At 47.8% G+C, this 11,760-nt stretch overlaps 1 protein-coding gene across 3 annotated transcripts; it reads right to left on the bottom strand.

The window, feature by feature from the left end:
* Nucleotides 1–4,186: 4,186 nt before the first annotated feature.
* On the bottom strand, nt 4,187–10,482 carry Fst (follistatin). 3 transcript variants are annotated; one of them, XM_055603368.1, is made up of 6 exons: nt 10,283–10,482; nt 8,251–8,442; nt 7,585–7,803; nt 7,001–7,225; nt 6,122–6,349; nt 4,187–5,351 (listed from the first exon to the last, which is right to left on the bottom strand). In XM_055603368.1, exons 1-6 carry the CDS (start codon nt 10,365–10,367, stop codon nt 5,269–5,271), a joined length of 1,032 nt encoding a protein of 343 aa, XP_055459343.1. In that variant the 5' UTR covers nt 10,368–10,482; the 3' UTR covers nt 4,187–5,268. The 3 variants fall into 3 exon arrangements, with proteins under 3 accessions (XP_055459343.1, XP_055459342.1, XP_055459345.1); XM_055603367.1 differs by having other exon boundaries at nt 6,122–6,352; XM_055603370.1 differs by lacking the exon at nt 4,187–5,351 and adding an exon at nt 5,365–5,640 and having other exon boundaries at nt 6,122–6,352.
* Nucleotides 10,483–11,760: the final 1,278 nt, after the last annotated feature.

Here is an 11,760-nt window from a genome sequence, read left to right on the forward strand (position 1 = left end):
TTACTATTGGGTAATAAATCACAATAGCAATTTTTCCTTTTAATTAATAGTAATCTTTATACTAAGGAAGGAAACTTATATACTATCGGTCTGGGGTGCCAGCCACTGAAATAAACACTTTATGATAAACATCGAGAGTCTCTTGGGTCTCACAACATTATCGTGAGATGCGCACATTCACTATCCTGATTTCAGAGATAACGAAACTGAGACCCAGAAAGTTGAAATGAGTTGGTCCTTTGTATGGCAAACACTGGGGAGAACAGCAATGCTGGGTGTTTTGAGCATTTTATTCTCAGTTCTTAAGAAAAGGCTGATTCTTCATTTGGGTACAACTATTTTTCAGAAATTCTCTTATTCCCAATATTAATTATTTAAGTTGAATTACTGACTCATTGGAATTGTTCTCCAGGCTTTTTATCATACCAAATAATATTTTTAGGTTTTTAAAAATAATTAACTTATTTTTATCCTATGTGCACTGTGTTTTGCCTGCCTGCATGTCTATGTGAGGGTGTGAAATCCTAGTGTTACATACAGTTTAGAGTTGCCATATGGATCCTGGGAATTGAACCCGGGTCTTCTGGAAGAGCAGTTAGTGCTCGTAACTGCTGAGCTAGCTCTCCAGCCCAAACCTTTACTTTTTATTACATTTATTTATTCATCTTGTCCATGTGTTTATGTGTGTGGGTTCTCCTTTGTCACACGGTGCTTGAGTGCAGTGATTAAGAGGGCAACTTTTCAGAGTCAGTGCTCTTCTTCACCAAGCTAATCCCAGGGGATCAAACTCATATCCTTAGGGTTGGCTGCAAGTTCCTGAGCCCACTGGGCCGCCTCAGTGTTGGCCGCCATGAGTTTCTAAAATGGCTGTGTATTTCACTTGCTTCCTTGGAGATGGATGTCTGCTGTGCACCTTTCCTTCCTGAGAACGGTTTTTTAATGAGTTTTAAGTTCTAATTTGGGTATATTTTCAAACTTACGGGAAATTTACCAAAAATGATAGTACTAAAAATTCCTACAGGTCTTTTCCTGAGTCGGGTTTGTTGGCAACATGCTCTCTTCATACTGTCTTTCCGTACATCAGACATGAAGACTGTGATAAAACATAGAATACTTTTAAAGCCACTTAAAGATTATAAGTGTATTTTGCTCTTTTCTTCCTAAGTACTTCTGTATTTCCTGACTGTAGGCCTATTCTTTCACATAATTACAGTACAGTCATCAGTTTTGGCACATTTAACATGGGTACAGCTCTTTTCACGGAGAATATTGAGTCTGTGAATTAACCCAGTGTGCCTTAAACCATCTTCCTCTCAGGTACAAAGTGTTAGGTCCTTTTAGTTGTCTTGTTTGAGGGTGGATTCAATTAAATTGTATTTAATTTTTTGTTGTGCTTGAGAAACCATATTCCATATATTATATGAAAGTCTAAATTTGAGTGACATTTGACAGAAATTGGGCTTTTGACTGGTTTTTTGTTATCATTTCATATTTTGCAATTACAAAGGATTAGGATGTAGTCATACTAATATTAAAATTAGTTACTAGCAACTGTTTCTCTTAACACTTTATTAGATAATTTTTTTACTTAAGTATTTTTTTCAGGCATATTGGGAATTCCAGTAATAATAGTATTAATCTTTAATTTTAAAATAAATTTGTAGCGTTGTGAATGTAGCTCAGTGGTAGGGCAGTCTCCTAGAGACTTCTTTTCTTCTATTTTCTTTTTTTTTTTTTGGTTGGGGAGAGAGATGCTAATTAAGCTAGTGTAAGATTACTGTAAACTATGAAACTCTGAGAAGGAACGTGAGATAAAGCTTTTTTTTTTTAAAGAGTCATGTTTGATGGTGACAGATATAGAATATAATTTTAAATAAATAACCTGGATGTTGCTTAAAAGGCAAGCTGTTGGATTTATCACCTCTGCTTGCCAAGGCACACACTAGCGCCTGTTGAGTCTGATGTTTTTACCCTGACTGTCAATGGCAGCTTCAAAGCTTCTGTAGCATCCCAGGACGAAGCCACAAACCCACTTCAGAAGGGGCCATGAAACTGGATCTGGTCAGTCCTCTTTCCTTCAGAGAGGCTCTCCCTAGTGGAAGCCAGAAGCTTGTCTGCTCTGGAGAAGTTATGACCATTTCCTTCTTGTGGTCAATGGCAGCTGGTTAGATTTCTGCACCTCCATGTCTTGCTTTCCTGGGAATCTGGGGGACAAAATTCTCCAGGCTCCTGAGCATTAAATAAATGCCCACCTACCCTTGCTTTCACCTAATTTCCCCTTTTGTGGCTAGTTGAGAGTCAATGGATTCTGAGGGTAATTTTTAGTAATCATTCAAAACAAAAAGGGATAAATGCAACCACTAGGACCTTGGTCTTTGAAAGAACATGCATGAGCCTGGTGTGGTGGCACATGTCTTTAATCCCAGCACTCAGGAAGGCAGAGGCAGTCGGATCTCTGTGAGTTTGAGGGCAGCCTGGTCTACAAAGTGGATTCAGGACAGCCCAGGCTACACAGAGAAACCTTGTCTTAAAAAACAAACAAAAACAACAACAGAACCATACATGCTCAACACTGGCACTTTCCCTCCTCATTTTGTCCACTTTTTTTCAGCTTGCAGTCCATTGACATTCTGAACATGTTTAGGTTTTGACAATGAAGCACACAGTGAACTGGAAACCTGTGTTGATGATTTCTGTATTGGTATATATATTCAGGGACCACTGTTTCTGATGCTCTTCCATGTATCACAAACCTACAAAATGTAGACAGGTTTTCTCCTCCCTTGAGTGTCATGGTTCAGTGTGAATCACAGATGTGGAAGGGGAAGTCGCCTCCCCTTCCACGCTCATCTTACCAGTAGTCCATCACCGTACTGTCCAGGCTAGTACTTGATACTGAATTGTTGCCTGTGCTTGTCCAATATGTATCAGTCTGTTTCTACTGTTCCTTGTGATGTATGATTGCCTTTTTAGTTTTAAAGACAATTTTATTTTTATGTATGTGTGTTTGTGTGTCCTTGGGCTTGCACACATGCATGCAGGTGTCCACTGAAGCTAGAAGAGAGCATCAGCATCCCTTGGACCTAGAGCAATAGGCAGCTGTGTACTGCCTGATGTGAGTGCTGAGAATTGCACTCTGGTCCTCTGGGAGAGCATCAAGTGCTTTCTAACCACTGAGTAAACTCCCCAGCACCAGCGCGTGTTGCCTTTTAGACAACAGGAAATATGCTTTTCTAGATGAGTTCAGTAGGCTAGAGCAGGCCCATGGCTATGACAAGACAGCTAGGGCCGGTAATAAAGTGTTCCCAGGGACACTGAAATACAGATGTTTCAGGAAGGAAGTCCCATCTGTCATGTTTGTGTCTGTGGCTATTGACACGTGCCTGTCCTGCAGGAATCGCTGGATCTGAGCCACTTCATTTTCAAGCTCCACTGGAGAGATAGCTCAGCAGTTAAGAGCACTTGCTGCTCTTCCAGAGTACCAGGGTTTGGTTCCCAGAACTCACATGGCAGCTCATAACCATCTATAACTCCAGGCGTAATCACACCCATGGAAATAAAACAAATCTAAAAATTCTTTTTATGTTAGTTTGTCCCTGCATGTATGTGTGTACTATGTGTACGCCTGGGGACAGATCCCGGAGAACTGAAGTAACAGAGTTGTAAAACTCCATGCAGGTGCCGAGAAGCAATCCTGACTTCCAGGAGCAGTGAGGAGCCATCTCTCTGGCCCCAATTTGTAACTTTAAAAGAAAGATCTATTTTATTATTTTTAAAATGTGTGTGTGTGTGTATATATACACATATAAGTGCAGGTTCCCTCAAGAGGCCAGAAGGGGACATGGGAGCCCTTGGAACTAGTTACCAGGTGGCCATGAGCCACCGGTTACAGGTTGTAGAAACCCAGCTTGGATTCTCTGGAAGTAGATGGAGTACACGCTCTTAACCCCTTGAGCCACCGTTACTGCCCTGTGGTGACATGTATCTTACCCTCACTTTGTAGCATCTTCTGCCCTCACCACACACACACAGGTATGTGTGTTTTCACTCGAAAGCCAAAAGAGGTTAGTTTTCATCACCGGGAACCGAGACAATTGGCTTTTAAAATTTTTTTTATTTTTTCACTCATCATTTATTTACAAATACACATTATAACTTTTATATACATTGCACATTTACATGGTAGAAAAGTACAAAACTATATATTTAAATGAATTTATATTTAACTTGCCATGTTTGAAAATATAAAATTGCATCAGAAAAAAGTATTATGAAAAGCAAGAAACTTGAACTGATAAAGCTTCGATGGAACTTTTTAGTGACACATTGGTTGAAAAAGAACTAATTGAAAAGGTACAGCCGACTAGCTCAAAGGAGACACCGAATGACAGGCTGAAGGTGTAACTTTCACCTTCCTTTAGTCTCCTGACACCTACATCATTCTATGTCTTTGGATCTGTAACATCACGAAAGTACACTTCTAGAATTTTAATGCCTCTCACACCCTCTCTCACAATGTTTTCATCAGAACAAGGGAATGGAAGCGGACATTTCCTCAAGAGGCTTATTCTCTGTACCTTATTCTCTGTACCTTGGGGCAGAGTTACAATGCCTTTTGGTCAGTCAAGATTCCTTGTAAACAAAACCCGAGAGATCAGGTATGTACAGATCAGGCAGCCAAGAATCCAATAAATAAACATGACAGAAACTGACATGCAAATTTGTTAAAAAGTGGAAAAGAATCTAACAGCAGTGAAATGAAGGGAGACAGATGAGTGAGTGGATAGTAAGGAATGGACTTATATGGTTTACAAGGGGGGAAGAAAACGGTTTTACTTTACAAGCAAGAGACCTCACAATAAATAACAACTGCTCTTCCTTTCACGAATAAATTTCTTCAAAAACAAGGTGAACAGTCAACCAGACATTTTATGTATAAATTATAAAACATGACACAGTATAAATAAACTTCTACAAGTCTCAACTATAGGCCTCATCCAGTAGACCACAAAATGACCATCTCTCCATGCCCAGTGAGTAACAGTGTGGCCTGGGAGAGAGCGTTAGGACAAAGGTCCTTTAATGTATAGTTTCCCCCCAAATAAATAAGCATACACTTATTTACATTATGGACAATATATTTTTCTTTTTCTTATTTTTCTTTTGTATCTTTTTTTTCTTTCTTTTCTTTTCTTTTTTTTTTTTTTTCTTTTGCTGTGTTTTGTTTTGCCCAAAGGCTATGTCAACACTGAACACTTGGTGGAGAGTTTACCACTCTAGAATGGAAGAGATAGGAAAGCTGTAGTCCTGGTCTTCCTCCTCCTCCTCTTCCTCCGTATCTTCCGAGATGGCTAGATGGGGGAATACAGGGGGAGCTGTTGTTTAAACACGGATAACAACAGCGCAGAAGCAGCTCAGTGTATGTTTTTCAAAGCCCTCTGATACAGCCACATTACAGCGTTGCATTTTTACATGACTTGCAGTGTGATGCTGTTTGTTTGTTTGTTTGTTTTTTTTGGCATCTGCAGTTATGCAATAAGTTTACTTTAAAAACAAAACAAAACAAACCACCATAATCTATGAAGTCAAAATTGCAGAAAGTTCTGAAGAATCAATGGCTCAGGTTTTACAGGCAGATTCCTGAAATCAGATAAAAAGCGCTCTTGTGTTCTAGGTATAACTGCTTTGGCTCCTTAATTCAGAGTTAGTAGTGGTACCTGCGATAAGCCACAGCCCCAGTGTGGTAATAGAAAGCTGTCTTTGAAAACAAAACAAAACAAAAACCCCCACAAACTTTTGAAGCAGTTACTTTAGATTCCAGTGTTAATGAGGCAACAGCAAAGCAAAGGACTAGAAGTAAAGACTGAGTGTCAAACAACTGGAGAGATTTTCAGTGGCCACCCAGTGGACGGCCACCAAAGATCCTAAAAGCCAGGGAACACTGCAGAGAATTTGGCTGAGGAATCAGTGAATTGCTGGTGGAATTTAGCAGCTACCTAGTTTTAACAGAAACAGGTTTACACAGCGAGGTCTGTGTGCTTTTTGTTTTTTAAAACTGTTCATTCACCAGGGCTTGCCTGGAAATGCCTTAAACTGCAGCAAGGTTAAAAATCACACTTACAGTTGCAAGATCCGGAGTGCTTGACTTCGAGCAACACGCCAGAGGAGCAGGCAGCTTCCTTCATGGCACACTCGCTGGCATAAGTGGCATTGTCACTGGCACAGACTGGCTCATCCGACTTACTGTCAGGGCACAGCTCATCACAGAGGGAGCAACGACCTCTGCCAACTTTGAAATCCCATAGGCATTTTTTTCCACCACCACACTGGATGTCTTCACAGGACTTTGCTTCTAGGATATAATACACCAGTGATGAGCAAACTGAGTGTCTTCCTTTCTTCCATTCTCTAGTCATAGATATACATTATGTGTATATAATATATATATACATATTATATATAATGTATATATATACATATTTATATAATGGGATAATGGTGGTGTTATAGAAAACCGCTTTACAATCACACACACCCCATGGTTTCTTACATCTTATAGAACTGTATTAAAAATAATATTCATTGGGACAGAACTTCACAATATCCCGGAGTTAACTATGCATTGGATTACTTCCTACAAATGGGATTTAAAAAAAAAAAATCAAATTCCATCAATTACTGGAATCTGATAACAGGTTTTAGGAACTGTTAAAGTAATTATTTCTTTGCTTCCAGCAAGTCTGGCACTTTAAAAAAAATGTGTAAAATTGTGTGAGCTCTAAGTTTTTTTAAGATAGAAAACTGCTGCTTCTCAAAGGTGTGTCAATGCGCCTGGAAGACAGGGGTCCTTCGGGAGGAAGGCTCCAGTTAAGCTGGGGAGGACCTGGATCTACTCATCGATCAGCCCCACACCGTTTGCACAGATTTTTAAAAATTAATTACTATTGTTATTATTTTTACTCTCTCATCTCTTTTTCTTTCCTCAATTCAGAATACCTACTGATACACTTTCCCTCATAGGCCAGTCCAATGGATCGGCCCAGCAGGCAGGTGGCCTTTCTCAGATGGCAGGCGCTGGAGTAAGTGATTCCATCGTTCCCACACAGGTACTGTTCAGAAGAGGAGGGCTCAGGGCAAATGCGGTTACAGGTCACGCAGTACGCGTTATTGGTCTGGTCCACTACACAGGTGGAGCTGCCTGGACAGAAAACATCCCGGCAGGTCTCTGGAAAACAAACAAAAAAAAAAAAACAAAAAAAAAAAACAAAAAAAAGGGGGGGGGGAGACATTTCAATCGGTCCTTTCTGGTCCTTAGAGAGTAAGCAGTCGAAATTATGAAGGAAATCACTAAAGGGAAATATCCAGATTTTAACAGGCACTTGGGGAGCCCCACTATTTCCCAGAGGATCTGTGACCCCAGGCTGGCTCCTTCCTTCATTACCCCTAAGGAGTTAGAAGGGCCCTTCTAACTATTTGGTATCACTATTCTCATTCCCGGGCTCTATATGCATTTTGTACCACCCCCCGCCCCGAGTCTTTAAGGGTCTTTAAAGGTCTTTGAGACGCTTAGGGGTCGGGACCTACTTTTACATTTGCCCTGGTACTGGACTTCCAGTTCCGGCTGCTCTTTACACCTGGCCTTGAGGAGTGCACATTCGTTCCGGTAGGTTTTCCCATCCAGCCCACACACTGGCCCCTTCCAGGTGATGTTGGAACAGTCTGGGGCACAGACACAGCGGGGTTTGTTCTTCTTGTTCATTCGGCATTTTTTTCCTGGTCCGCAGTCCACGTTCTCACACGTTTCTAGGAGTTGGAAAGAGGCACGGGTTCAAACCAAGGCAAGGCGTTTTTTTTTTTTTTGGCGGGTCAGGCAAGGGTGGGGTGGTGGTCTCAGAGGCCTTGCGCAATCGCGCACCCGCGACGGGAGGGCCCCAGGCTGTCTCCTGGAAGCCTGGGAGGGATGGGGGTTGAGGACCTCAGGCCAGTGTTCTGCAGCTACAGCTTCTCTCTTTCGTTACGTGCCCCTTTGCGACCTTGCTTTGCCCACGGCGCGAGCCGGGATTCCACCTAGCTAACTCCACCGGGGTGGGGGTGGGGTGGGGGGCCCGGGAGCGGAATGAAGGAACCGGACAAAACTCTTGCCAGTCCTCAGCCCCAGCCAGACAGCGGTTGAACGCTGAGGGCAAGACGCCCTCTACTGAGGGACCGCCGCCTAGGGGGAAGGAGGAGGGGGAGGAGGGGGAGGCCTACCTTTACAGGGGATGCAGTTGGGGGCGCCCCCGTTGAAAATCATCCACTTGAAGAGGGTGTTGTCGTTCACGTCCTCCTCGGTCCACGAGGTGCTCAGACGGCCGGTGCTGCAGCACTCCTCCTTGCTCAGCTCTGTCTTGTAGAGAACCTGGCAGCGGCCGTTCTTGGCTTGGCGGAGCCAGCAATTCCCAGCTGTGAGGGAGACAGGGATCAAGAGGTGAATGAGGGAGCAGTGGGGTAGGGGAGGGGGAGGCCGCTAGCATCGGGAAGGGAGGACTGGAGGGGCTGGGGAGCGAGCGAGCGAGCGAGGTGGGGGAGAGAGGGAGGGAAGGAGGGGGGAGAGAGAGGGGGGGAGGCTGGGGAGAGCGCCGTCCCGGAGTTGGGAGGTGGGCTCCGGCAGCCGCAGCCATATCAATGTCAGTTACCAGTGACCCAGACAGCACGTGCAGCCCGCATTGACTTTTACTAGACTGTTTACTTTTTATTCGTCCCATTTCATAACCTGCAGCGACGGGAAGACCAGATTAAAGGACCTGACAAAAACAGGATGCGACGGATGTTTTTACATGTTGGTTTCATGTAGGCGGTAAAGGAATTATTTGTGACAGGGGTTAAGAAAGTAGAGAGGGGAGACGTGGAAGGGAGGGAAGGAGGGAGCGAAGGGGAGAGGGGGGGGCAGGGAGAATGACTATGAAATCTTCAGGACCAGATCAAGCAAAAGACACTTGTGAAAAATGAAAGCAAAGAAGGGAAAAAAAAAAAAAAAAAAAAAAAGGCAGCCGGGCCCAGCCTGGCTCTGCCCTGAGCGGCCTCGGGGCGCAGCCCGCCCGACGGGCTCGTTTTGCAATCGGCCAGCCCGGAGCACGCCCGCAGCCACCGCGATCTTTCGAAATCTCCGAGGGCTGCTCTCCACGGCGCCCACGTCCCGGCACCCAGGCTGAGCCCCTCTCAGAAAGGCGGGCTGCCCAGCCCGGGTGTCCAGCTCACAGCACAGAACCAGCAGCCATAAAGGGGGGGTGGGGAGGGAGGCGTCCCCCGGGTCGCACACCCCTAACCTAACGTCTCCCGAGAACCCTTGTGCAAATAGTTTCTGCCCTCCCGGCTCGCTCTTAAGTGTTCGGACTCTGGGGAAGAAGATGTCACCAAAGCGACTCCAGCAACAGGAGCGCAAGCTGCGCGGTAACCACTGTTTAAAAAAGAAAGAAAAAAAATCCTGCCCGGGGATCAACTGTGATAAGATAGATCCATTTTTTTAATTTTAGGAAGATAAACTTCACAAATTTGCTCTTTAACCCACGCCACAACCTAAGCCGCTTGTGGGCTGCTTATTGTTCCACAGAAAGTTAACAGAGGCGCGAGACGGAGTGGAGGAAACTGTAAAGTTCTTGAAACACTTCGAGCTAATAATTTGGCTTGTCTTTCTTCTCTTTGGCGGGGCTCGGGGAGACGGGTGGCAAGGACATCCACCGAGCGTAAAACTACCTCCCTCTGAAAATTTCAGGACCCAGATTTCCAAGTTTGGGCAAAGTTTCTGAAACCACGTCCCCCCCAGCCACCCAAGAAAATTCGGCATCTCCCATCCCCCACCCCAAGTCATTTTTTTTTTTTTTTTTTAAAGTCACCAAAAGCTATGGAAGAAAAGATAGGGTATATAGACCGCGAGTAGGTCGACTGCAGTCTCCAGGCTACGGATGCTCACCCTTCTCCGGGAGTCCGAGCAGGGGAGAGAACATCTAAAGCCATTAGGACCAGAACTTGGAGCATCTGCCCCAAACTCCTGAGGTTCCAGTTCAACCACTCACGCCCTTTTCCCTTCGGAGGGCTAACCCCGCTCTAAACTCCGCTCTCCGTCCTCAAGTGTCACCGCCTTCAGCCTCTTCCTCCCATCCCTCCCTTCCAGAGTGGTCCCCACATCTCCGGGGGGGGAGCAGCGTCGATCAGGACGGACCGGGACAAGACGCCCGAAAAGTAGGACCCCCCCCTCTCCGCGCCCCAGCCGAGCCTCCCGGGCGCGTTTCCCCCCCGCACTCACCCTGGGCGCTGCGGTCCTCCATGAACTGGCAGAGCAGCAGCAGCAGGAGGCAGAGGCCGCCGGGCTGGTGCCTGGCGCGGACCATCGTGGGGGCAGGCGCGGGGCCGAGGAGCGCGGCGGCGGGTGGCCGGGGCGAGCGGCGCGCGTCGCGGAGGCGAGCGGCGGAGGGCGCAGCGGATCCCGGCGCAGCCCCGCGCTCGCCAGCGGCCGCCCGCGCGATTCAATGGACGTCAGGAGCCGGGCGCAGCCGCGCTTTAAATCTAGACGGGGGTCTCCGCGGTGTGCGGTGGGCGGTCTCCCGGCGCGCGAGGCTGTGGGAGGGCGGCCGCGGCCGAGGGTGTGCCCGCTCGCTGGGGGTGGGGAGCTTTGAAAAGTTCAGTGTGAATCAGGTGACATTTCCCACCTTCTGGAAACCCTTCCCAATTATCTGTCGGAGGTGCCCGGAATCAAAGCGGCGGGAGCGGCGGAGGGGAGGGGAGGAGAGCGGGGAGGGGGGGGGGGGAGGGCAGGCCGCAGGGGCGGGGGCCGGGGGGGGCGCCCCGGGGGGGGGGGAGCGGGGCAGAGCGCCCGCTCCGCTCCTGCACGCCGCCGCTCGGGGCCCGGCGCGCCCGCCCGCCCGCCCGGGATGGCGTGCGAGCGAGCGAGCGAGCGAGCGAATGTGTGTGTGTCTGTGTGTGTGTGTGCGCGCGGGTGTGCGTGCGCGCGTGTGAGCCAGGGAGCCGGAGGAGGCGGCCGGGGAGAGCGACGACCCCGGGAGCGGGGACCCACCCGGGGCACCGACGCCGCCGGGGTCCCCCCCTCCCCAGAGCCTCCGCCGAGCCCCGGGGAGCGGTGGCAGGACCCCCCACCCCACCCGGGCGCGGCCGGGGAGCGGGGGTCTCTCTCCCTCTCTCGTGTCACTTGGCGGCCACCCGGCCGAGCCGCTCCCCACCCCACCTCCCCGGCCCGGAGCGGCTGCCGGGGACCCCGACCCCCCGGACGCCTTCCCCGCCGCCGCCGCCGGGGCGCTGCGGAGACGCGGCCCTCGCTCCCCACTAGCGAGAGGCGAACGGAAAGGTTTAACACCTCGGAGCCGGCCGCCCCCGGCAGCCTCGCCCTCTCTCCCTTTCTTTCCTCCCCTTTCACTTCGCCGGCGTCTGGAGTCGCAGCCCCGAGCGGGGGCGCCGACGTAGGCGGTCTGCCCCCCTCCTCCCCCTCGCCGAGACGCCCCAGTTTCTGTCCCGAGTCTCTCTCCCTCTCTCATATTAAAAAAAAAAAAATGCACCATGATAATGAACTTCTGCAGCCTCAGTTTATTGAGTGCAGTGCCTGGCATTCTTCTCCGAAAGTTGGCGGGTCTTCTCATTTATAACATTTTCTGGCACGGCTGAATGAAACTGAGGAGGCGATATTTCCTTTTATATAAAACGATTACTTCACGGAAAATGCTATATTGTTTATTTCAAAGCTGCCTTTTCAATTTTTCTTTCTTTCTTTTT

This window comes from Psammomys obesus, unplaced genomic scaffold (assembly GCF_907164565.1).
Source record: "Psammomys obesus unplaced genomic scaffold, mPsaObe1.curated_primary_1811, whole genome shotgun sequence".
Taxonomy (NCBI): domain Eukaryota; kingdom Metazoa; phylum Chordata; class Mammalia; order Rodentia; family Muridae; genus Psammomys; species Psammomys obesus.

What these genes read in the sequence shown, in the direction of transcription:
- Fst (XM_055603367.1), bottom strand. Translation starts at nt 10,367, where the DNA reads ATGGTCCGCGCCAGGCACCAGCCCGGCGGCCTCTGCCTCCTGCTGCTG. An exon ending in CAACTGCATCCCCTGTAAAG is followed by an intron (nt 7,804 to 8,250) that starts GTAGGCCTCCCC and finishes TCCAACTCCTAG; the next exon opens with AAACGTGTGAGAACGTGGAC. An exon ending in GTACCAGGGCAAATGTAAAA is followed by an intron (nt 7,226 to 7,584) that starts GTAGGTCCCGAC and finishes TTTGTTTTCCAG; the next exon opens with AGACCTGCCGGGATGTTTTC.